This window comes from Rattus norvegicus, chromosome 9, assembly GCF_021556685.1.
Source record: "Rattus norvegicus strain SHRSP/BbbUtx chromosome 9, alternate assembly SHRSP_T2T, whole genome shotgun sequence".
NCBI classification, from domain to species: domain Eukaryota; kingdom Metazoa; phylum Chordata; class Mammalia; order Rodentia; family Muridae; genus Rattus; species Rattus norvegicus.
This window is the reverse complement of record NC_141542.1, coordinates 52,207,535-52,234,287: the sequence shown is the minus strand read 5'-3', so window position 1 is coordinate 52,234,287 and position 26,753 is coordinate 52,207,535. Positions and strand designations below refer to the sequence as shown.

General features: G+C 45.2%; 2 protein-coding genes and 1 long non-coding RNA gene across 9 annotated transcripts in view; 1 reads left to right on the top strand and 2 right to left on the bottom strand.

Moving 5' to 3' along the window:
- Positions 1–6,106, bottom strand: part of Plekhb2 (pleckstrin homology domain containing B2) — a 32,648-nt gene extending 26,542 nt beyond the window's left edge. Inside the window, exon 1 of the mRNA NM_001106899.1 lies at positions 6,011–6,106. The gene's annotated coding sequence lies outside the window, so the exon portion shown is untranslated. The remainder of the gene's footprint in view (positions 1–6,010) is intronic.
- Positions 6,107–8,516: 2,410 nt separating this feature from the next.
- On the bottom strand, positions 8,517–16,955 carry LOC148003679 (uncharacterized). Of its 2 annotated transcripts, none has more exons than XR_015629462.1 (3): positions 16,820–16,955; positions 13,930–14,044; positions 8,517–11,705 (listed from the first exon to the last, which is right to left on the bottom strand). It is a non-coding gene; the product is annotated as an uncharacterized LOC148003679 (long non-coding RNA). The 2 variants fall into 2 exon arrangements; XR_015629463.1 differs by having other exon boundaries at positions 11,332–12,079.
- Positions 16,956–17,017: 62 nt separating this feature from the next.
- The window catches only part of Fam168b (family with sequence similarity 168, member B), a 33,096-nt gene continuing 23,360 nt past the window's right edge, over positions 17,018–26,753 (top strand). For 5 of the 6 annotated variants that reach the window (XM_087567751.1, XM_087567750.1, XM_087567749.1 and 2 more), the window contains exons 1-2: positions 17,018–17,225; positions 22,969–23,049. In XM_087567751.1, coding sequence (XP_087423877.1) covers positions 22,980–23,049 — 70 coding nt within the window. In that variant the 5' untranslated portion in view covers positions 17,018–17,225; positions 22,969–22,979. The remainder of the gene's footprint in view (positions 17,226–22,968; positions 23,050–26,753) is intronic. The other variant, NM_001271134.1, reaches the window with a different exon arrangement.

Genomic DNA, 26,753 nt, shown 5'->3' with positions numbered 1-26,753 from the left:
ATCAAAAGCCTTCATGGTCTCGCCTAAGTAACACACCCTATGAAAATTAAACACCTCATCCTAACATAGGGTTTCCCCCTTTACCCTTATAACCGCCATTTCCCCATGTGCCACATCTGTGCCCTCTATCCAGTCCTACGTCCCATTTCCTGACAAATGTCCCTGCCCTCTCTTTGTTTCCTTCAGGTTCCCCCTTCTTCTCTATCTCCTGTCTTTGTCTTGTTTCCTACCCTCTGTCCCTCTGGGACAAATAAATCTCCTTTGTGCTGAGAACTTGGCCTTGGAGATCCCGATCGGATCTCAATCCCTGCAGGAGATTTTAGAGTTTAGATTGAAATGAGAACCCAGTGTGGCAAACAGATCTTTCCAACCTGGAGCCAAGAGCAAGAAGACACTTGTCAGATCTGAGAGGATGCAGACAACACAGAGGAGGGCACTCTAGGTTGACAAGGGAGCAGCTACCTGAGGGTTCTAGGCCACAGGGAGCAGACTGAAGACTGTTCTCCCAGGGAGCACAAGGTTCACAAAAGATCACTGGGGAGTGTGACTCGAATTCAGAGTTCTTTCCACATCCTGGGGTCAGTCCCCAAAGCAGAAGAATACAATCTCAGTAACAAAACCACACATCTACATCAACAGAAATGTTATTATAGATATTATATATATGTAAATACTGTATCAAATACTATATTAAAAAGGTGAAAATGGTTGACTTTAGTGACAGAAGAGTGAGTTGGGGCAAGAAACTGGTGTTTTTACTCTAAGGCTTAAAGTCATGCTAGCTTTTCAACATACGAACACGAATTATTTCAATAAACATGAACATAGAATGGTGAACTGCAGTTCCCAAAATGAAAACAACACCCACAGAATTAAGTGAAAGATTCCACGAGGCTGGTGTACCTATTAAAACTCCCTTACTGTGGGGAGTTGGAATGTTACAGATCCAGAGACAAATTATCTTGAGCTATTTTTAGCTTCCATTCACTGCCCACTTGTCCATCTGGCCTAACATTCTCTCAAAAAATGTCAACCTTTGCATTGTTTTGACTTAGCAGACAGCTAATCCCTGCTTTTCCCCACGCGCTGGTGAGCTGCCTAACAGACATTGCACCCATGTGCCCTGACCTAAGACTCTGTGTTCTGTTTGTTCAACTGGAACTTGTAATCCAGGGAAAAGTGAATCCATGTTCAGGGGCCACGGTGGCCACTCATATTTGTCTAAGAACAAACCACATATGCTTTGAGGCAAGAGCTAGGTTTCCCACTGGAGCATCCAGACTACCTTCAAATGCACTGTCTTAGCTTAGATTTAAACCTAGGCTTACATAGATTTCTATCACTGTGACCAAGACAACTTAGGGAGGAAAGGGTTACTTCACTCCCAGTTCCACATCATAGCCCATCATCAAAGGAAGGAGGATGTTTCTTCCCGGATTCTGACCATACCACGTGTTGCCCAGCCTCAATTTCTCTCCGTGACCCCTTGAACCCCTGCGCTCCTCCTGCAACTGACGTTGCACCTGTACTAAAGGCCTCTCCTGACTTCTCACAGTCAAAACAGGAACTCTCCAGGCAGGAACCAGAGTAGAGACAACTGGGTGGGGGATGGGGGAGAAGAAGAGAAAGGGAGAGGGAGGGGGAGGAGACACATGCTGCTTCCCATCTTGGTCCTCATGGCTGGCTTAGCCTGCTTTCTTACACAAGCCAGGACCACCTGCCTAGGGGTAACATGGCCCACATCAATCATTAATCAAGACAATGAATGACCTTCAGATGAAAATCTGACCAAGGTATTTTCTCAATTGAGGTTTCTCTTCTAACTTGTGTGAAGTTTAAAAAAAAAAAAAAAACAACCCCCCCCCCCAAAAAAACCCACTATTACAACTGGCCCCTTGCCAACTTGACACACAAACACTATTAAACAACAAAGGTCCCTTTTTCATTTGTCCTCAAAGGTCTCATGTTAATACCATTAAGACTTCTCAACTTTAAAAAGTCTGAGAGTCGCTAAAAAGAAAAAAAAAGTCAACACTTAAAGAGTCCTTTTATTTAGTCTGGAACCCCGGCCCATTGCGGGGTGCCACCCACATTTAGAGTCGTTTTCCCACCTCAATTAACCCAATCCAGAAAGCTCCTCACAGGCAAGCTCAGAGGTGTGTGTTCTAGGCCGTCCTAGATCTTCTCAAGTTGACAGTCAGTGTTAATGATCACAGAACCTGTTTAACATTGTTTCTCCCAGCACTTTAACCTGCTGTAGAAATGGCTACCTCGTGTTGACTAGTTCTGCCAAGTTCCCTTTCCAAGCATACTTGTATATTATTTTGGCCAATTTTCCAAAATCTTGTCAAGTTGATGGTATATTTTCATTTTATAGATAAAAACATAAAAAACCAAGCTTAGAAGCTCAAGTAAGTCACCTAAGGGGACCAACTGAGCCAGGATTTGAACAACGGTCTTTTGAGTCCAAAGTCTACACTTAGACACATTAGCCTTTATGAAATTTTAAAATATATGACCATAACCATGCTTCCTGACTTTCAGTCGCTATAATGCAGTCACTAAAATCCCCCCTCCCTTTCTGATTTGAAAGCAAAGAGAATTATCAGAAAATAAAGATGGATATCATCTAGGTCAGCCTTTTTGTTTTGTTTTGCCAACCAGACACAAGCTTAGAGTTACACGGGAAGAGGAGCCTCCATTGAGGAAAAAGCCTCCATCCACTTGCCCGTAGGCCAGCCTGTAGGGCATTTTCCTGATTAATAACTGATGTGGAGGGCCCAGACCACTGTGGGGCCTCTGACCCTGAGCCTGGGCTATCCAAGAAATATCAATGTAATTATGTCGTCCCTCTCTCAGCTGCACTGTATAGTTTTGGGTTAGTTGCTGACACTAATCAAGTAATTCCTTAATTTGTCTGGCATCCACTAATGCAGGAGAAAAGGCTGGAAAGGAAAGAAGTCACTTGTGAATGTAAGTTAAAAGCAGGGTGAAGCTTTCAGGCATCAGGGAGGACCTGCCCCTCACCCGCCCCCTCACCCACCCCTCACCCATCCCTTCACCCATCCCTTCACCCTATCTCTAGTGGGCGCTACAGGAGCAGATTGCTGTGTAGCTCCTCCAACAGGAAACAGGACAGGACAAATCTGCCAAAAACATGAGCTGGTTTTTATGGACAACAACAACAACCCAGAATAGCTCAGATTTCACAAAGAGATCAAGACTGTTCATAAAACTGTCTCTCGTACACAAACAAAACACTCAAAAGTGTTTCTTCAGCTCTGATCCAGTCCTCTTGCCTCCCGGCTCCGTGAGCCCTGCAGGCCTCAGGGAAACTTTGCTGGTTTCTTTTTGTTTTCACCCATCTCAACAGCATAACTGCTTACTGCTGCAAACATCTTTCTCCTTACACGTATGAAGCCACACTGAGCACTAACTACACACCACAGCAGCAGGACGCCACCACCCTACAGTACAGGACCAACGGATAGATAGGACTCATTACTGACCACAGGGAATGAAAAAGGTCAGGAAAGGCAGATACCAGCACCCTATCTACTCCATATTTAGAGGGCACAGGGCCACACTGGTTGTCTGTGTCACAGAAAGGAATCTGCACACACACCCTATTCAAGGTTTGCGGTTCTGAGTTAACCCCTGGTCCAGGCGGCACAGGGAGGCACGCAGGACTCAGCATCCTTAAGAGTGTCCAAACCAAGTTAAACAGAGAGCCTGCAATGCAACCAATGCAACCATGTGGATGGTAAGGAGAGGTGACAGACACCGTAGACCTCAGGGACTAAGCGGCTGGCATGGTAGGCTGCCTCTGTTTCCCCTTCCTTGTGACACCTCTGGCTGCAGCTGACTTACAAAAGGGTGTTCAAAGGTGCGAATGCGCCTCCCTCTCAGATCACTGGCTCTCTGCATAAACTACAACTTAAAGGGTCAGGTTCCAGCTAGAGAGATAGGAGATAGAAAGGGATTGGGACAGGCAGACAAGACAGACATAATGAGAGAAACTGATTTCATAGATTCAGTCTTTATTATCCAGAAATTTACTTACAAAAATAATGTGCTCACACTCTTAATTTACCGAACACCTACTGTGTGTCTGACAGGAAAACACCATAACCCAGTTTTGGTTCATGCCCTGAGGAAGATCGGTGGAAAATCACTCGCACAGAGAATAAACACCATGGACACCAGATAAACTCAGGCAAGAACCTGCCGGGCTAGAGTCTCAAGCCATCTGTCCTAATTATATCCTGCTGACCACCCAAAGTCAAAACTTCTGGGCCCACAAAACAGTCTAAGCATCCTAAGGAAGGAGCCAGAGGCAACGGTTAATCCTAGCTACATGGCTCACTCCTGAAGGCAAGCCCACAGCACAGGCTGGTGGACACACAGCCATGTTTGGTCAATACTCCTTCAGTGACATTCATTGCCCTAAGAAAGTAGGCAATAAATCCCAGCTGCCACCCTGCCACTTCCTGTAAAGAGGGACAAGTCACTTCCTGCATGGATTCTTCAACCTATTCTAGTCAGATGAACACACATGGGGGTGGGGGCGGGGGGGAATTAGTCAGTGTGCTCTGAATGAGCCACGTAGTCTGTCTAGAACCCGTGACTTTCTAAAACACTGGCAATTACTCCACTCCTTCATGAACTCTCTGCCCAAGTCACTCTGCCCCTGAGAGTTGGACACAACAAATTATGCTTACCCAGCATGGAAACCCCTGACCTCCATCTAACTATTGTTATTGCATAACAATAAAAATGTAACAAAAGGGAGTCAGGGTTTGTACAATCAAACACCCGAAACAAAAGGCATTATAATACAGACCATGAAAGTGCAGAGGAACAGAAAGGCCCACCAGAGCAGGGCAAGCCCAGGAAGAAGGAAGCCGGGGGTCTTAGCAAGGCAGTAGCAGTCCCCTGTGAAGTCACAGGAGCTATCAGACTGGTCCTATCATCAGAAGAGCCCCCACCACCTCACCCGAGGGAGGTGGAGAAGAGGAGGGAGAGTCAGGACTAGGCGGCTCTACGGAAGATACCATTAGGACAGGGGACACTGGGAAAGGGATGCGCAGTGCTGGGGAGGATACATCAAGAAGTGGGTCTTAGGGAACCCAGAAAGGACCTTGAGGAAAGGGTAGGGGTACAAGGACTGGTTACTGGGTCAGAAGAAGATAAGATTATGGTGGGGAACACTGGGGAATACCTGCAAGGTCCCAGGGAAAAGGGGAGGGACGCTGGGCTAGACCCTAAGGAAGACTATGAAGAGCTAGGCGGATAGATCAGGAAGTGGGGAAGAGACAGAGACTAGCAGGGGGAAATACAACCAGAATGTGGGACACAAGCGACAGGGGAGGAATCAGGAGCTGGAGGGGAATACAATCAGGATGGGGACACAGGGGAACGCAGTAGCTGGGGGCAGGGGAGGGATACAATCAGGATGGGGGACATTGGGAAGGGGGAGGACACGGGAAGAGGAAGAGAACACAGTCAGGATAGGACACTGGGGAAGAAGAGCCATGAGCTGGGGGTCGGGGTAGGATACAATTAAGAATTAGGACACCGGGGGAGTGGGGAGGAGGCAGAGAGAGTGGCTGGGGTAATACAATGAGGATGGATACTGGGAGAGAGGCAGAAGCTGGAGAGGAGGGACGGTACGATCAGAACAGCAGACATTAGGGACGAGGGAGGGGTGTGGGTCAGAATGGAGGCACTCTAGAAAAGGAAGGCAAGAGCTGGGGAGGAACATTAGGTAAGCGGGAAGGAATAGGGGCTGGGGGGCGGGGGAGTCACGGAGTAAGAGGTGACAAGGGGCTGAGGAAATAGGCGCGGCCAGTAAGGCTGGCGTTCCTCAGAGCCAGGCTTGGAGAGGGGGCGTTGGCGAAGCGGGTTACCCTCGGAGGGGCGTGAGCAGGGCCGAACAGGGTACTCGGACCGAGGAGGTCCTGGGAAGGGGTCGCACGCGGGCGCAGGGGGACACCGCGGGCACAGTCACCTGCGAATGTTCTGGCCGCCAGACAGGGATCAGGCTGAGAGTGCAAGGTCGCCGGCTTCTCCTGCTTCTCCGCTGGACGCGCGAGTCCAGGTCCTGCGTCACCACCTCGCGCCCAGGCGCATGCGCGCGAGGCAGGTGCCGCCCGGGCCCAGAGCCCGAGCCAAGGAGTTGAACTTAACCTGGGCTGTTATCTGTTCAAAGGTGGTTTAAGTATCTTGATCTTGGCGTTTAAAGACAGGCCTTCCTAGAGAGGTGCACGACAGCCGGACTAGGACAATACAAGATGAGCCTGGGGACATCTCTGAACCAGAAATGAAGAACTTCATGCTTAAAAACAGGAAGATGGAGATGTCAAAACTGAATCGGCAAGCAAGGAACAAAACTGGAACTATTAGCAATAGCTCACGTAGAAATGTTATAGCTTAGAACAAATAGAGGAGGAAGGAGCCCGGGCTGTTAGTACAGGACTATAATCCCAGAACTGAGGAGGCTGAATCAGGAGGATAAGTTTGAGGCCAGCCTGGGCTACATAGCCATGGTCTCAAAAACACAAAACAGATAGCGAGGTGGTACACAACCGTAATCTCAGCACTTGAGAGATGTGGTAAGAAGATATGAAGTAGGGCATCTTTAGCTACACAGTGAGCTCAAGACCACTCTAGAATTTCACAAGCTCCTGTTTCAAATTTAAAAAAAAAAAAAAAACTTTTAATTATAGTGCCTTGTGTGTCTCATTTTTTTTTCTAAGTTCTTAGTGTCTCAAACAATGAATTGGACAAGGCACAGAATAGAAGTCGTCCAAGTGTACATTTATTTGGAAAGAAAAAGCATGGAATACACTCCCCAGAATGGGAATTGCCTGAGCAAGCGTAAGACTCAAGACCCCCGTGACCTTTTGTAGCGATCGTTTTATGAGTTCAAATAGAGGGAGGAGCAGATCCCCTAGGGAGAAATTAGGTAGACCCTCTACCCTGATCTACAGGATGTTAAGTAGCTTTGGATCATCTTGGATTGGTGGGTTGTGCATCCTATAGCTTTATGCATGTGCCCCTCTCATGTTTGTACCTGAAACAGTAAGCAGATTTCCGCTAATATTTCACTTCAAGGGAAAACATACACGTATACCCAGTGGTGGTTTAAGATGGACTGGTGTGTCTGCCACATCTGCCCTTCTACCAGAAAATGCCTAACATCAAATTACCTACAGGAGAGATGGGTGTTGCCCCACGGGAAGGAGACTGAAGGGAGGTGTCTGCAGGTCATCAGGTAGCCCTATGCTCGCCTACATCAATGGAATTATAGCTGTTGTACTGATTTTTTTTTTTTTGTCAACTGGACACAAACTAGAATCATCTGGGAAGAGGGAACCTGATGAGGGAAAAGTATCTCCATCAGATAAATCTGTGGGGAATCTTGTCTATTCGTGATTGACCTTGGGCAGGGTCTATCTCACTATGGGCGATGAAATCCTTTGGCAGGAGGTCATAGCTTGTTTAAGAAAGCAGACCAGTAAACAGGGTCCCTCCACATCTCTGCTTCAGTTTCTGCCCTGTTTGAGTTCCTGCCTCGCCTTCCCTGGATGACAGACTGTGATCAAGATATATAAGCTAAATAAGTTCTTCCTTCCCCAAGTTGCTTTGAGTCATGACAATTTCACAGCAATAGAAAATGCAGATTTGGGGCTGGAGAGAAGGCTCAGAGGTTAAGAGCACCAACTGCTCTTCCAGAGGTCCTGGGTTCAAATCCCAGCAACCACATGGTGGCTCATATCCATCTGTAATGGGATCTGATGCCTTCTTCTGGTGTGTCTGAAGACAGCTACAGTGTACTTATATATAATAAATAAATCTTAAAAAATAATGTTAAAGTAATTTTTAAAAAAAGAAAATGCAGGTTTTTTCTTCCTTTGTTGGGAGTGATGCCCTTGAAACCCTCCATTATTGATGTTATTATTATGGTTAGAGTTAAGTATGACTGGGTTCATGGAAAATCCCCAACCATCTGCAGAAGACTAATACAAATATGGTGATAAGATGAATAATTATATGATAAAGTTCTGACCTTGCTGAGAAATACATCTGACGTCAAGATGCCCAATGTGATGACCTGTAACCCTTCTGAAAAACCAACATCCTGTTGACATCAGCTGACCACACAAATACTGTGTCCTTGGCCTACGTAAATGTTTCCCACTTGCCCCCTCTCTCTGTTACCCCTGTTATGGTATAAATTCAGCCTTGGGAAAAAATTGTCGCCTTGATCAGACTCTTGTCTTGGCATCCTTCTTCGAGTCTCTTGTCCCTCATTCTCTTCCAGGTACCCTCAGCACCCTCCTTGACACTCCTTTTCTGTACTTTACAAATTTTCCTTTCATTTCAAATTACTTGTGTATCTGTCTGTCTGTCTGTCTGTCTGTGTGGGAGAATGTATGCATAGTATAAATTCCCACTGAGACCAGAGATGCCATTAAGAGCAGCCAGTACTCTTAACTGCTAGCTATCTCTCCAGCTACTAAAATTTTCTTTAATGAATATATAGAGGTGATACATACATACATACCTTAAATAATAGGAAAACATTGTTATATTTGAATATAGTTTGAGTTAAATATGGTTTCCAGGAACTAGTATCTGCTAGTAAGTTTTCTGGCTTAGTGAAATTGGCTTTGTGTGCTAACTCCCTGTCAGGAAGGAAGGAGATAAAAACATGTTCTCAGAAGACCCACTGTGTGAGCACCTATCCTAAGGAGGCCCACTGTGTGTGAGTTACCACATGACCTCAGAAGGCCTCACACTGTGTATGAGTGAGCACTCACTCTAGCCCACATGTGTCTGTGCTGAAAGTTTAGCTTCTGGTCTAAGCCCAACAGGGGGCACTGAGGGGCCACTCCAGAATGGCATACCTACTCACCTGCCTTGGTGGCCTTCAATTCAGTTGAATTACTTTGTGACTAGTCCCACTTTTTATTTTAAGATTAATTTATTTTATTCATATGAGTACACTGTAGTTGTCCTCAGACACACCAGAAGATGGCACCAGACCCCATTACAGATGGTTGTGAGCCACCACCTGGTGGTTGGGAATTGAACTCTGGAAGAGCAGTCAGTGCTCTTAATCTCTGAGCCATTTCTCCACACACACACACCCCTTCTTTCTTATTTACCTCAGTCATTAGTTTGGAAAAGAAGTGAAGTGGGTCCTGGTGGTAAGCACCTCTGGTTTCAGTACCTAGAAGGTAGAGGTAAGAAGATCTGGAGTCTGGGGCCAGCCTGGACTACAGGAAGGGGCAAGAGATAGACGCCTGCACTCAACTCAACATGCTGAACCAAACTAGAATTTTACTTTCTCAAATACTTTGCCCCCTGGGCCTATGAGATGGCTCAATGGGTAAAATACTTGGTGAGTATACCTGAGGGCTTGAGTTGAATCTCCTGAGCTATCGTTGAGGACAAAGAAGAGAAAGAACTCCACAGAGTTCTCCTCTGGCCTCAACATGCACACCATGGTGTGCCCCTTCACCACGTGGTCGTCGTCATCGTCATCATCATCGTCATCATCATCATCATCACCATACACCTTTACCTCCAGCTAAATGGTTGATAGAAAAACATTGTATTTTCCTATTAGGCCTTTCTAAACCAAACAAACTGACTAAGGAAACATTGAAACTCTAAAAGAAAGTGAGCAATGAATTCATAAGTAAGCCCTCAGCAGAAGAGAAAGGGCGTATGCAGCCAACATCCTACAAATAAATTATAGTTATGACCTAAAAATATGTTACATTAAAATGAGTGGAATATAGATTTTTCAGTTATAAAAGCCATCAAAGATAATTAGTGAGAATTCAGCCTGAAGGACGTCAGATAAATGGATGGCTAGAAATGGCTGCTTGTACATCAACAAGTTGATCTGACTCTCCTGGAGAAAATTTTGATAGTATTGAGAACACTTTAAATTAGTTCATCTCAACCAGGCATTGTGACCCACACTTGTATTCCTGCTTTAGAAGGTGGAGGCAGGAAGATCAGGAGTTCAAGGCCAGTCACACCTAAATAATGAGGTTGAGGCCAGCCGGGCTCCATGAGACCCACACAAAGAAACAAACCCACAACTTCATCTCTTTAATCCACCTATCTGGGCTGAAGTAGATGGCTCAGAGATTGAGTGGGTGCTGCTCTTCCAGGGGAGCTGAGTTCAGTTCTCCATGCCCAGTTTATAACTTCTTTATTCTCCAGCTACAGGAGATTTGACATCTTCTGGACTCTGAGGGTGTCTGCACTAATGTAAGTATGAAGCTTCCCACACCCCCACATACACACAGGCCCAAATAATTAAAACCAGAAAAACGAGTGATTTGATTTTGAGATAACTATCTCCAGTACATGAAGACCCCATTCGGAAATTGTTTGCAAGGATGTATGTTGTGTATGGAATAAGTGCAAATCAAAACATCCATAGATATAATGTAAACTTATCTAGTTAGCAAAATCATTAAGGTCCTTAGCAAGCATGGCACATACATGAAGCGATCAGAGCTCAGAGCTTATCGAGGGTACTTTGAAGAGCGTTTGCACTTCATTATAAGGACTGTGGGACGAGGAGGGAGCATACCTACTACAATACACATTTAGATGTCAGAGGGCAAGGTTCAGAGGTCAGTTCTCATCTTACACTCTAAGAGGATTTGACTAAAGTTGTTAGGCTTGTTCAGTGAATCCTTTTAACAGCTGAGCCATCATATCGGCCCTAGACTGTGGTTTTCAATAATGGTTGTACTTGGGAAATAGCTTCCAGGATTCCTGGAAGTTTATGGTCAAGCGCTTACATATCCATGAGCTCATCCATGAGCTCATTTGCCTGTCTTCCTAGTGACAGGCACATTGGTGCTTTGTTTCAGGCTATAATCAATTGCTATGGACGTGTCTGTCCAAGCCTCTGCAGGATTGCTGGATTGCAGGATTGCATTCTCCGCAGTACAATCTGTAGGGCTGCACACATAGTTTTATAGGAGACAGCCAGACCCTTCCTCTGAAGGGATTATGATACTTTTTGTGCTTCCAGGAAAAAAATGAAAATTTTGTTTTGCTATAAAACCTTCATGAATATTATCTTTCTCCCGATTCCCCAGCCCACCCAGGTCCCACTCTATCCCAGCCTCACCACGGGCAGTTGGTGCTATTTGTTTTTGAATCCTTTTTAAGTTACACAATTTTTTTTAATTATATGTATTTCTCCTTTTTCACACAACGTCCTTCAGCACCATCCTACCTCCCCATGTTGATACGTGAAAAGGCTCCTTGTTTTTCTTTTCTTTCTTTTTTGTCTTAGTTCGAATTTTTACCATATAGATGAACCGGGGTACATCAAACCATCCCCCTCGTGATGGGTACTAGGGTTCTTTGTGCTGGCAGAATGAGATTGACAGAAGGTGGCAGAATTGGGGAGTTTATAAGATTCCTGGTAGAGGGGCTATGCAGGCAGATGGAATACTGTCCCCCTGGAGACATTCTATAGGGCTGCTTTGAGGAGAAGGCAGGGGTCGATGCAGGCAGACAGGTGGTATCTCTGTCATGGCGCTCTGGCTGTTAGGTCTGATCAGGTAGAACACCTATGTGGGGAGTCGATCTCAGTGTGGTGGTGGAAATGCCCCTCAGGCTCAGGTATCTGAAGACTTGATTCCTTGGTGCTGCTGCTGCTGAGGCGGTTATGAAACAAATAGGAGATTCAGCTTGGCTGGAGGAACTCCGACACTGGGGGCTGGCTCTGAGTGTTTACAGCCTGACCCCACTTTCAGCTCACCCCCCTCTTTGGTGTTTCCAGTTGGAGATGTGATCTCTAGGCTTCCTGCTCTGGCCACCAGTGCCCAGGTTACAGACTCGAGCCTTCTGGAACTGTAAGCCCAAGTTAAGTTCTTCCCCAAGCTGCTTAAGGCGGTGTCTTATCGCAGGAACAAGAAGTCTTTCCTACTGCTGTGAGAAAACACTGCGCCAAAGTCAGGTGTGCTGGTGCATGCCTTTAATACTTGGGAAGCAGACACAGGCAGATTTCTGTTAGTATGAGGCCGGCCTGCTGTACAGAGGGAGTTCCAGGCCATCAACAAAACGAACAAATAAACACCTAAACAATTCTAACTAAAGCAATTTCGGGGAGAATGGGTTAATGTGGCTCACAGTTCCAGATGATAGCTCACCATGGCAGGGCTATCACAGCACAAGAACTTGAAAGAACTGGTCACATCGTACCCACAGTTAGAAATCAAAGGTGGGGGCTGGAGAGACGGCTCAGTGGTTAAGAGCACTGACTCCTCTTCCACAGGTCCTGAGTTCAATTCCCAGCAACCACATGGTGGCTCACAACCATCTGTAATGGAATCTGATGCCCTCTTCTGGTGTCTGAAACAGCTATAGTGTACTCATATACATAAAATAAATAAATCTTAAAAAAAATCAAAGACGGAAGAATGTATGCTGATGTCAAGTTCCCTTTATTCATTTTGTGAGCCCAGGGGTCCTGACACAAGGCATAGTCCCATCCACAATTAAGATGGGTTTACCTATCAATTAACACGCTCAAGGTAATCTCCTACAGAGGCATACCAAGGGGTCTATTTCCTTGGTGACTCTAGAGTCTGTCAGGTTAACAATTCACACCAACCATGTCAGGCTTGAACCTAGATGACTAGAGGTGCACCTCATCACTTGGTGAAGGAATAAATTTAACAGCGTGAGTTTTTTTTTTTCCCTTAGGATTGGCTTGATAAAGACTTTATGGGTTATAAGGGGTCAAACAAGGCTGTCGCCTAAAGTGTAGATTCTTGTGATGCCCTAAGACAGATTAAACGTGTTAAGGAGAGCTCTTTCGCACCATACTTGGAGTGAACAGCAGCCTTGCTTAGATCATATCCTGTCCTGGGGTGCTAACAGCTCCATCCTTAGGCTAGAAGAGTTCAGCTCAGCCGTCTGTCCCAGATCCCAGAATAGCATCCGGGGCTGCTGTATTGTAGTGTTATAAAGAAAGCTCTCTGAAACGAGTATGTACTTGTTTTGTATTATAAATGTGTGATGGCTATTCTTGGCTGTCAACTTGACTGAATCTGAAATTAACTAAAATCCAAAAATGGAGGGCATTTTTTGCTTAATTTGAAGTAGGAAGATCAATTGGCCTTTACTATGGATCACAAGGCGGGAAGACACACCTACAATCTGGACTACACCTTCTTCTCGAAGCCTATATAATGACACGGAAGAAGGGAGCTTTTGTTCTTTGCCTGCTTGCTCTTGCCTGGCTATCAAGTCCATTAGAGCCTACTTCTTCAGGATTCCAGTCCATGCTGAAGACCAGCTGAGAAATCCAGCCTCGAAGACTGGACACTACTAAATTCTCGGACCTTCAGTTCATAGGCAGCCATTGTTGAATTGGTTGGATCTCAGCCTATAAGTCATTCTTATAAATCCCCTTTTTATATAGAGAGACATTGATTCTATAAATTCTGTTACTCTATAGAGAATCCTGGTTAGTAGAAAGTTTTCTATGTGGATAAGCCTTCAGAAATGGAGTTGTTGAGCTAAAAGTGTTGTCTTTGTGTGCATTGATCCTGATAGACAAATCCAGTCCCCTCACCAATTGAACCATTGGGTGTCCACTTCCTGAGGCTTCACCAATAGTGAATATTTACTGCCGTTTAAAATATACTTCCCAGTCACTGGTAAAAATGCTGCCTTAATGTTTGTTTGCTTTGAGGTTTTGTCTTGTTGCGAGTTTCTTTCTTTCTTTTTTTTTTTTTTTTTTTGGAGCTGGGGACTGAACCCAGGGCCTTGCACTTCCTAGGCAAGTGCTGTACCACTGAGCTAAATCCCCAACCCCTTGTTGTGCGTTTCTTATTGAAACAGAATCTTGCTGGCCAAGGACTTAGAACTCACCATGTGGGCCAGATGGCTTCAAGTTTGAGGCACTCCTTGTATTTCTGCCTCTGAAGTCCTGTGTGTAGGATGATGTCATTATGCAGGTGAAAGCAGGTACAAGATAGAAGGAGGCCTGTCATTGGACAAGGGAGGATGGGAGAAAAGTTTTAGAGGAAGAGAACACTGGAGCCAAGAGAACATGGAGGTGAAAGTTAAGACTCCTTTCTGCACATTTACAGGTTGTTATCAATATTCTTAAGGGACGAATGTGTACAGAGCTTTATATGTTTAGGTGGGCAATTATATCTTATCAATTGGATCAGAGGTTATTGTGTTGTGTGTTCTTTCGTGTGGCGATTTAATTGAATTCAAGAGTGTGGTGGCTGGAGACACTGGGCCACTATGGAACTGAGATGTGTATGGTTGACATGGTGGCAACTTACCTTGGGAACTAGATGGGTAGAGATTGTTGCCAGGCTCAGAGAGTAGCCATTGACTGTGTGATATGGGATAGGGCAAAGCGGGTGAGATGCTTTACTGACTGAGATGAAGATATCCCAGAGACAGATGTCATGGGGCACTACGGTGATAGCACCGAGTGTGGGATAAAAGAATCATTTTATTTAATTTTACAGCAACACCTGTGTCTTAAATTTTTAACCCGAATTTTCTTTTGGAGAGATAAGGTTGACATTTTTTTTTATATATTATTGAGACCTATTTGTATGTTCTTGGCTATAATCTCTACTCATGTCTCTGCTGATTATTAGAACTGATTCTTAATGGTCTCTGGAAGGTCTCAGAATACTAAAGAGATTAACCCTTTGTAGTGTTTCATTCTTTTTTTTAAAAAGATTTATTTAATATAAGTACACTGTAGCTGTCTTCAGACACACCAGAAGGCATCGGATCTGCTTATAGATGGTTGTGAACCACCATGTGGTTGCTGGGATTTGAACTCAGGACCTCTGAAAGAGCAGTCAGTGCTCTTAACCTCTGAGCCATCTCTCGAGCCCCAAGTGTTTCATTCTTAACCAAGTGCCTTTTAATTTCGCTTAAGGTGATTTCTCCAAAACATTTGTAAAAAACTTAATGGAGTCTGTTTTCTTTCACCAGTCGGCTCTGGGGATCCCGGGGCTTCAGTGTAAAGGGTTTTTACCTGCTAATCCCACCTCCCCAACCCTCCAGCCAATGTTTCTCATAGGCATTGTTTATGGCTTTTGAGAAATTCTTTACTCCATGGTTTTTAAAGAGATTTATTTATTTATTATATATAAGTACACTGTAGCTGTCCTCAGACACACCAGAAGAGGGAATCGGATCTCATTACCGATGGTTGTGAGCCACTATGTGGTTGCTGGGAATTGAACTTAGGACCTCTGGAAGAGTAGTCAGTGCTCTTAACTGCTGAGCCATCATCTCTCCAGCCCTTTACTCCATATTTAAAAAGAAATCTCCCCATGTTCTCTTCTCTTTTTATGTTTCCACTGTTAAAAAATATATGCCTTTTTTAAAAATTGGAATCTATCCTGGTACATGAGTTATAGATACAATTTATACTGTTTACGCTGGTTAAATTTTAGCTCCCCCCATACTATTTATTTAACGATCAGTGGTCCATATCCTTTTCTTTTTTTTTTTTTTTTTTCCGGAGCTGAGGACTGAACCCAGGGCCTTGCGCTTGCTAGGCAAGCGCTCTACCGCTGAGCTAAATCCCCAACCCCCAGTGGTCCATATCCTTAATCCTAGCACTCAAGGGTCAGAGGTAGGCAAATCTCTGAGTCTGTCTAGCCTACACAGGGTCAGCTGTCAGGTTAGCAGCCAAGACATCAACATTTAGAATTTTTTTTTGAAACTTCAAGATCCAAATAATAACACCTAGTGATATGAAATACTTTCTCAAATATCAACTCCCAATTGCTGTAATATACTTCTGGACTTTCTATTATATCCCATTATAATATAATATGGAATTATAATATAATATGGTTCATTATCTGTGCACTAGTGAGCTTATCGGCTGCAGTCTTTAAATATGGTTTCATATCTGGTAGGAAGTTTAATAGCCCGGTCTTCACTTTTCTCTAATCCCAAACATTTCCTGGTACGTATATTTTGCATTGATTTTTTGGCTCTGTGAAGCCAGTGAGATTTGGAGCTTACCCTAAGTGCTTAGTATTTCCTAGCTCTCTGACAGATGCAAGCTTATCAGAGTAAAAATCTTGTACTGGCCTTGGAGCTGAGAGATCAAAAGGCAAAGAGAGTACAGAGGCACCTCAGTGGTTTTTTTTCTTCCCTAGACAGTTTTTCTGCCTCGCTCTGGCTTTCTGGATATTCGATCCTTAGATAAGGTTGGCCTCTAACTCAGAGATCCCCCGCCTCTGCCTCCCGTTTGCTGCTTGCTCTTATAGAGCATCTGGGTTCTATTCACATGATGGTTCATAAACATCTGTAACTCCCTCTTCTGATCTCTGTAGGCGTTAAGCAGGTACATGGCAGTGCACATACATACATACATGCTGGCGAAACACTCACTCACACACAAGATGAATACATCTTTAAAAGGGGTCATGGGGAGTTCAGAGATGGCTCAGAGCAGTTTCCAGCATCACCCCAAATAGGAAAGCTCGAACAACGCCCCCTCCACCCGTGACTCCAGCTAGAGAGGATCACACGCCAGCACTCTTGTGAGCAACACCTCCTCCCACAGCTACACACTTACACGCACATTAAAAATAAAATCTTAGAACTGTGCACGGTGGCTGTCGCTTTAAGGCCAGTACTCTAGAGGCAGATCTGTAAATTAAAGCCCATCCTGATCCAAAACGAAACAACAAAACAGGAGAAAAGCTTAAAAGAAAAAACGGAAAAAGGAATTATTGAGTAAACATAATGCGAACCGGCGTACATCTCCTTCCGAAGTCACTACGGACCATGACTACGTTCCATGACTCCGTTTCCAACCGGGTTTTAACAGGAACCTGTGCTGAGGATCGCAGCCGAGGTAAGCGTCCCAGCATCCGGGCACCTCGCGCACGCCTCTCGGGGGCGGGGGCGGGGGCGGGGGCGCGCGCGCGCAACTGCATCACGTGCCCGGCGCGCCCCCGTCTGGCGCGCGGCGGGCGGAAGTGAGGTCGTGGGCTGCGGTGTCTGCGCAGCGTCGGCGGTAGCGGGGGCCGCGGCGAGGCGGGCGGGAGGCAGCGCGGGCCTAGCGGTCAGCCGCAACCGAGCGTCGTCTGGGCACTGCCCGTCGCCGAGCCACACGCCGTGCCGGCTCGGGCCGGCGCGCGCCGGTCCCGGAGGCGCAGGCTACCGTGAGTACGGGAAGCATGGGGGCGGCGGCTCCGGGCGGGCGCGGGCCGGAAGTGCGGCGCTTTGTGCAGCGCCTGGTCAGGCCGCGCGGGGAGCAGGGGCGCCGCTTTGTCCGCGGCGGGCCGGGGGGCGGGGCGGGAAGGTCGCGGGCCGCCAGGGACGCTGGCCGTCGCTGACCGGGCGATCCTTCTCCTGCAGGAAAACGTAGGCTTCGGAGGTTACCTTAGCAAGGGAAGGACGTTCCGGGGCATGGCCCAGGTTCATTAGGAAAAAAAGAGAAGGACGTCCTGGTAGCGCGTCCGCGGCTGGGCGTTCTCTCTCGTGGTTTTCTTGCATTGTCTGAGCCGATTGTTTTAATCACTCACGTACACAACTTGGAGTGTTTTTGCGTGCACGGAGGTTTGCTAATGAAAAGGTTCACACGTGCGCATGCATACCTTCAAATTTAAAAAGGAAAAGAAAAGAAAGAGAAAAAGGGTTGGGTAGTTCCTACGCCTTAAACTCTCCACTTCGCCTTGTGTAAGACGAAATTACTCGCTGTAGTATGACAAGATTTTTAAATTAGAGTAGTTCTGGTGCAAGCAATTAGAAAAACGGCCTTTAAAACTTCGGTAGGTCAAGGGGTAATGAGTGATTTTGGCTTTGACAGCCGAGATTTGGGAAATCTAGGCCACCTTTCCTAATGCTGAAACCGTTGACGGGTTTGCTTCCTTTAGTCTTTGAATAAAGCAGGCTCATTTTTGGTAATGTCTGTAGTTTACTCGTGAAGCATTTTTGGAATGTTTTGACATGCAAGAAAACCCTTAAGGGTGTTAAAATTAATTGTGACCAGAACCAGATGGAAGTTAGGGTCTAGTAGGCGGGTGCTGCAGGGTTTTGAGTTGCGTACCTTTGCATTCACCTAGGAGGTGATTGAGAAGCAGTCGATAGAATTGCCCTCCTCCTGACCTCCTTCCCCTAAGGGTGGAAGTGACCGTCTATATAAAGCCAGTGTCTGGAACCCAGGAGGGGGGAGGAAACAGTTGTTACTTCCTTTTTACCAAATTTGTTTGGGCTAGCTCTGCATCTGCCTTTCAGAACATTTTAATATTGCAGTTCAGAAGGGGGAAAAAAAGTGCATTTTAAAAATAATTTTTGAAGGCCCTGGGGTTTAAGGAAGTTGTTTGTCTTCCTATCTTCTCTTATAGAGGGTTAATTTTTCTGGACCCGTTGAGAGCAGTTTCAAAGCATGAATGTATCAGTGTATGTGATACCCTCTTCCGTCTGTGTTCAGTAGTTGGTTTGAGATCTGACTGTTCTCTACAGAAACACCGGAAGTTGTCCTAGAGGGTGGCAAACAGCCGTGAGTGCTGAGTTGGGTGGACTGGAGAGTTTTCTTGTAAGATGCACTCTCCTTGCTATCAAGCATATCTAAAACTCCAATACTGATATTTTTCTAATCAATCTGTAACTTACTTATTTAACCATCTATCTCTGGGTAGAGATGCTTAAAGCACCCTGAAATTAGTGGTGTTGCTGATATGAAACACTACACCATACGACCTTTAAAGCGTTGCACTTACCGCTTCAGCTTTATGTTTTAAAACTCCTACTGTGGGCTGGAGCAATGGTTCAGCAATGGAGAGTGCTTCCTGGTCATGAGGAGGACTCCTGTCCTTTTCCCACCTGTTTCAGGCAGCTCACAACTGCCTCAGACCCACCCCCCCCCACCCCCCCACCCCCGGGTCCAAAGGATCTGACACATTCTTTAGCCCCCACGGGCATCCACACACACATGGCATTGACTCAGGACACAAACTTAAATACAAGTAATAAAAATCTATCATGAGAACCTTAATTGGGAGGGTCTATTTTGTAATGATGTCTTATTCCCTCCTGGATCTGAGGACTGAACCTGGGGCCTTAAGTACTCCACCACTGAATTAAATCCCTAATCTCATTAAACATAAATTCTTTAAAAAAAAAAAAACCCTCTCATTTTGCCCATGTGCTTTCGGTGGTTGCTGGCTATTATTGTGGAGGAGTTCTCATAGTCTTTTCACAGGTACAGTTGGTGTGGTGTTCTGATGCAGGCGTCAGACCACGCATAGCGTAGTTGAGTGAGTTCACATGAGAATCCTAGGAACTCTGTCCCTGCGTTCAGTGCAGGTACTTTGTCCACACCAGCTCAGAATAAGGATTGGCAGTTGCTGTGTGACCGGTGGCACTAGAAAACAGGTGGCTTGCTGGGCCAGGTGCTTCTTTTCTTTTTCGATATACAAGCATAAAAGGACAGACACTCTTTGCAGCCATGTTCCCATATAATGAAGTAAAATTTACTAGCATTTTGCTGTATTTGCCCCTTTTAAGGAAGTGCTTTAAATTATAGTTATTCATATTGTTACATTCTTTTGTATTCTAAAAATTTACATATTGGCATATTGTCTTAGGGTTTTAGTGCTGTGAACAGACACCATGACCAAGGCAACTCTTATAAGGACAACATTTAATTGGGGCTGGTTACAGATTCAGAGGTTCAGTCCATTATCATCAAGGCGGGAACATGGCAGCATCCAGGCAGGCATGATACAGGCGGAGCTGAGGGTTCTACATCTTCCTCTAAAGGCTGCTAGTGGAAGACTGACTTCCCCGGCAGGTAGGGTAGAGTCTTAAGTCCATGCCCACAGTGACACACCTACTCCAACAGGCCACACCTCCTAATAGTGCCACTCCCTAAGCCAAGCACATACAAACCATCACACATAAACACAGTACTATTACCATAAATAACAAACTCTGCCTGCGTGACTTTTGTGCTATATTATTAAAATGTTTTTTTACTGATATAAATCATAATCTAAACAAAGTCCACCTATTGTCTTCAGAGTAAATCTGGTTTTACCTCTAACATCTCCCTCACCTGTGTTCATGCCATGGAAGAACAGACAGTCGTCCATGAGAACGCCCCTCCTTTTGGGTTTGTGTGACTTCCTTCCTAGTCTCCTTCCATTTGTTCCTCAGACACCTTGAGTTTTCTGTTAACTGGACAGCAGGCGCTGGCTCCATTTGACTCTTGGAGCAGTGTGTCTTGGCAGGTACATAGTAAGGGACTCGTGCCATGTGAGGGTACAGATAATGGCAGGACTTAGTTTGATGCAGTGACGGGCTTATGTTTCACATTTGCTGTGCACACACATCAGGTGTGCTTTGATAATTCCGAGTTAGACTTTAAATGGCTTAAGTTAAATTTTGTTATTGGACTATCAGACTTTGAAGGGACTCTCAGCATTGAATAAATAATTCAAGGAGGGCTTTTGTATTTGGACACCGAACCGATGGTGTCGCAGGTTTCCTTTCAGCACACTACGATGTTTTACCAGATTGAAAAGGGAGCTGTACTGCTTTCCTTTTTCAGCCTTACACTGTTTTTGCCTGTCTCTCTTGGTGCTGATGTGGAACCTAGGGCTTCAGACATTCTAGACAGGTAGTTGCACTGCATCTTAGTTGTATAGTCCCAGGCAGTTGGTTTTAATTCCTTAAGACTTATTAATCACATTAGGGGCTGTTCATCATTAGCCTCTGGAGTCGTTTAATTTCCCTGAAGGCAGCTTGCCCTTCTGGCAGTGCTGCACTGCTCTCATTGTGCTCCTCTCTTTGCAGGCGCTCCCTCAGCTTGCTCCCTGCTCTCAAAGCACCCACTTGTCTTTTGGCCTTTACCATGCTTTGTCTCAAACCAGCATTAATCATGATTTTTCTTACTCTTTACAGTAGCTATCATCAACATGCTAAGTGAACACAGAACCCACTTAGGTTTCCATTGCTGTGAACAGGCACCATGACTAAGGCAGTTCTTATGAAGGAAAACATTTAATCGGGGCTGACTTATGTATAGATTCAGAGTTCAATCTGTTATCATCATGGTGGGGAGTGGCAACATGCAGACAGATGTGGTGCTAGAGAAGAAGCTGAGGGTTCTTCTTCTTGATCCACAGGCAGCAGAAGAGACTGTGTCACACTGGCAGACCTTGAACATATATGACCTCAAAGTGTGCCCCCACAGTAACATACTTCCTCTAAGAAGGCTACAGCACTTACCATGCCACTCCCTATGTCAAGCATTCAAACACATAAATCAATGGGGGCCATTCCTATTCCAACTACTACACTCATCTACCCTATTTGGATAGCGAAGTGAAGATGTGCGTTTTCATTTTTGCAAAAAGTACTGGATTGACCTTTGTCTAGTCTGTAACCTTAGAGGGGAACTTGACCTGCTCTTGTTTCCTCCGTAGTCTTTACATGGCACTGTGCTTGTCTGGGGCTTAACTAGCAAAGGAAGTCAACTGGCTGCTCAGAGGAGAGAACTACTTTGGAAAGAATTTACTTCTTGGGGGATGACGGTTGAAACAGAAGCACCATGCACTTGAGAGGATTGGCAGTTGACAGTTCCTGTGTTCTTGAAATGTGACAAAACACCTTTGCTTCTGGTGTGCCTTTGACCCTGTTTTCTCCGTCCACAGCCCTGTACTGTTCAGTATCCGGGAACTCACAGTGGTTGTGAAATTGTGATCCACTACTCTCTACCTCCCAAATATAGGTGTAGGCCACTAGGCCCAGATACAGATCCACACACATACATACACATATTTATATATAAAATATATATCATATACTATATTACATAGTAATGTGTATATATTTTATAAAGATATAAGATATATTCTATAAAAATATACATTATATATTTTGCTTATATATCACATGCACATATAATTGTATATATGGTATATAATACATATATGTATACTTACATATGTATACATATGTGTGTGTATCAATATTTTTTGAGACAGTTTCTCTGTAGCCCTGGCTGCCCTGGAACTGGTCACTCTGTAGCCCAGACTGGCCTTGAACTTGGAGATCTGCCTTCCTCTGCTTCCTGTGTGCTGGGATTAAGGGCATGCATAACCACTGCCCGACTTTCATATTTACTTTTTTTAAAGGAGCAATTTTTGGTGCTAGAGAGATGTCTTGGTGATTATTAGCACTTGTTGATCTTGAGGACCGAGTTTGGGTCCCAGTACCTACAACAAGTCCCTCACTACCCCTGTAACTCCAGCTTCAGGGGGTTCAACACCCTCTCTGGCTTCCATGGTGCAGTATTTATTATTCCATAATAATTTTCATATTATTATGACTTTTGAGACAGGTTCTTAGACAAGTCTAGACTAATGTTGAACTCATGGCAGTCCTTCTGCCTCAGACTCATGAAGACTGGGATTACAGACATGAGCTAGTGTGCTAGTCTCCTCTTTTCTTTCCTAGTGGGTGGTTGAATCCCCAGTGCCTTGCACATTCTAGAGAAGGACTTTCACTATGAAAGACTCAGATTCTTTAAATACTTTTAAAACAATTGCATGAATTCATGTTCTGAATATGTTTTCATTTAGTTCTCTGATACGAGGGTATTGAGACGAATTGTAGAATTTTCAGCATTTTAAGTACGAATTTGACAGATATTGTTTCCCTTAGTCCTGATGGATTGAAGTGAGTTAGGAAGAAAAGACTGCTGGGTCCTGATTTGGCTGGATGCTGTGGTTATTGGGACATTCCATGTTTATTTTCCATTCTGTTGGTTGGGAGCAGCAGAAAATACATTGTTTTAGAGTAGACTAGAATAACATTTGCTGCCTGCTCTTTTGAAACTAATGGAGAAAATTCTGGAAGCAAGAACTTGGCTAAATCACCTTTTTTCCCCCTTTTTAGTACTTGAAGTCATGAATCCTGTTTATAGCCCTGGGTCTTCTGGGGTTCCCTATGCAAATGCCAAAGGAATTGGATATCCAGGTAAGCAAGTTGAATTTTCTTTTCATTATTGAACATTGAGTACTTTTTATGTCCATGTAGACGCTCTGGCTAGTTTTATGTAAGCCAGATGCAAGCTAGAGCCTTTGGGGAGTGGGGGCCCTCAGTTGCAAAGATGCTCACACCAGATTGCCTGGGGGGGCATTTTCTTGATGAATGGTTACTGTGGAGTGTCACTCCTGGTCCGGGGCTACATAAGCAAGCAAGCTGACCAGCCCTGGAAAGGCAGCAGAGCAGGAAGCCCGTTCTACCATGGCCTTTACATTGGTTCCTGCCTCTCTGTGCCTGCTCTGACCCTTCAGGCTAGACTGAAAGCTCTAGGGTGAGAGGAAGCCTTCTCTCCTCCAAGTTGTTCTTGGTCACGACAGTGGGCGGACTGATTTAGGAAGGCAGGAAGGAGATGCAGGGAGAGAAAAGTCAAGAGGTGTCTCTTGCCCAAAGCTGACATCTCCAGTATGGGGCCAAGACTGTTTCCTCTGCCCCTCAGTCTATTCCCATTTGAGTAGGAGCCTCACTGCAGTGCAGTATTGGGAAGAACAGTGTGATTTCAGAGTTCCTGTTCACACCTTCCTCGGGGTTGGGCCTGCTGCTTGAAGGTTGCTTCTTGAAGGTAACTTCTGTCTCCCTTGACCAGGAGGAAACCCCACTGAATAACTTAGGAGGGTACCACACCCTCCCCTGCTGTTGTATTTAATAGGTGCAGTTCACAGTGAGTGGGGGCAGTCAGCTCAGCTGAGTGAGGCTGGCCATAAAGCAAAAAATTGTGGAAGTGGGACTTTGGTCAAAAATTGCAGATGGTTATCCAAATTCATAACTAAAAAGTAGTTACTTGTACCGTTATGGTTTCATTGTGGGTCTTTCCCCTTGTGTATGCTACCTGAGTGTGCTACTGCTTACTGTATCTTTACCCCTTTTTTAAATAAAAATTACTTATTTTTATTTTATGTACATCGGTGACTTGACTGTGTGTATGTCTGTGTGAGGGTGTCAGATCACCTGGAACGTGAGCTACCATGTGGTTGCTGGGAATTGAACTTGGGTCCTCTGGAAGAGCAGCCAGTACTGTTAACTGCTGAGCCATCTCTCCAGCCCCCACCTCTAACCCCTTTTACTTTTTGAAACAAGGATTTGCTAGTTTATTTACTACCCTTGAATTCACTATATAACCAAGGCAGTACTTGACTTAGAATCTTTGTGCCTCAGCCTCTGAAGTAGCAGATACACAGGCTTTTACTATGGGTTTGAAATACTTTGGGAAAAATCTTATTGGTAAAAATCTCCGTTTTAAAACATGGAATAAAACTGAACTTGGAAGAGAGGAGAGAAGCATTTGGCCAGATTTGAAAGCTATGTAAGGGGTTGGGGATTTAGCTCAGTGGTAGAGCGCTTGCCTAGCAAGCGCAAGGCCCTGGGTTCGGTCCCCAGCTCTGAAAAAAAAGAAAAAAAGAAAAAAAAAAAAAAAAAAAAAAAGAAAGCTATGTCAACCCAGCTTGACCGGGGGCTGTGGATACTGTATCTGTCCTGGAGCATTTGCCACTCGCTGTCCCTAGAATTTTAGCAGCCCTAAGGGGGACTGCAGGGGGCTTAGACTCTTGAGCAGGTGTTAGAGCGCTCACCTCTTTCCTCAAGCAACCTGCCTCTTGAGATTGGTCCTCCCACCAAAGTGGGGGATAAGAGTCTGTTTGGTGTTCCCACAAGGAAGCCTCTGAAAAGGGTAGTCTTTCTTTCCCAAGTCGTGTAGGCGTTCAGGGGCGTTGGCTCCAGTCTGTGTTCCTTTGCTTCCTAGTGTGGGCATCCAGCAGTTCAAGCCTCACACGCTCATCTGACTGCACTGTCTATCCCTGCATAGTGCCTGACATACCCTGCGGAATTGCTGTGAAGTGCTTGTCTTCATCACAGGCTGTTTGGCCTTCCTGAAAAAGCACTTCCTGTTCATACACAGAGTTACTATAGAACACGGGTGCTCTGAGGACAAGGTCACCAGGCAGAATAGCACTGCAGTGCAGCCAGCAGGTAGAGCGAGGCCTTGTCACGAGAACGTTTAGAATGTGTACGTAACAAAGATCTAGATTTGTGAGTAGATAACAAGATGCACAAGGGTTAAGGGAGAGAAACAATTAAACGTAAAAGAAAGAGGGCTTGGAGCAGCTAGTCCAGTGAAAGCTAGAGGCATTGTAAGACAGAACATGCTGAGAGTGAACCAACATGTAGTGTAAGTTAGAGGCCGGAGGAAATGACTGAGCAGTTAAGACCTTATGGGAGCTGAATAGATGGCCTAGTAGTCAGAGCATGGCCTGGTCGTGGCAGAGGACCTGACTTTGGGTTCCAGCACCCTTATCTGACAACATACTCCTAACTGTTCTGTTTTTGCTCCTAACTGTTCTCTGGTACCTAAGCAGTATCCGGCTTAGGGTGAAACAATTGCCTATTGTTTCAGCTCCAGGAGATCTGATGTCCCTTTCGACTCCCTTGAGTACCCACATGTACATAGGTAGCCACCTGCACATACTGTAATGCATACATAAACAAATACAACTTTTTAAAGATAAGGTAAGAGAGGAGATAGACAGGTTAAGAACTCTGAGAATAACAGGTCAGAAGTAACTTAGAGAAATTAGAAGAGGGATGTCTTCCTAGAATTGATGAGAAGCACTTTGGCAGTAAGAGCCTGTTTGGAGTGTTAGTACTGGTTTAATGGAGGAGCATCTGAATGCATCTGAGCCAGGGCAACAACCAGAGCCCCGTGGTATCAGTTTACCTGTCAGTCCTCATTAACAGACCCTAGTCTCTTCTGGCCCTTTGCCTGTCATACTGACCAGTCTTTGCTGAAAAGAACTTTGGCATAAACCATTATTTTAGTTAGGCTTTTTTTTCCCTCTGTGGAACATCACCTGAGAGAAAGCTTCTGTAATTCTGAAGCAGCTTTGAGTGTCATCTTCACAGTGTTTCATACTTTCACTTACCTTGTATGATTGGCAGGGTGGGTATTTGACAGTCTCCCTAATGGAAGTCCTAGTAGCTAAGTGCTCGGAGATGTGCATTGTATGCCTATGGAATCTTGGGCCAGCATTGACTTTATAGCGCAGAGGCTCATGAGTCATGGATGGAATTCTTTCCTCAAATGCTGTCTTGTGTAAATAATTATTGGTATTACTGGTATTTGTTGTTTTCTCATGTATTTATTTTTAACTGTTTTATGTGTTTGAGTGTTTTGCCTGCATGTATGTGCACGATGTGCGTGTCTGCTACCTCTAGAAGTCGGAAGTGGAAGGTGATGCCAGGTTCCCGTTAACTACGATTAGGGGAAGCTGTGGGGCACCACGTGGGTGTGGGGAATTGAACTTGGGCTGCCTGCAAGAATACTCTTAACCACCAAGCCATACCTTCAGCCTGTTCCCTTATTTATAACACCTGGTGCTCATATCCATTTATTCCTTGTCTGTCGTCTTTTTGAAGGACTTACTGTACTCATTGTGTGTTACTGCATGTGCTGTGGTGAGCATGGGTGCTGTTTGGCGGACTCACTCTCAGACTGTAAGGGGAACCTGTATTGTCCTGGTTTCTGCTGGGTAGTTAGGCAGTGACTGTGCCTCTGTAACTGCTCTGCCCGTCCTCCCTCTGTTGTCGTTAAGATACTGTGGTGCTGTGTTTTACCGTGCTGTGACTAGATGGAGGGGTTTATCTGG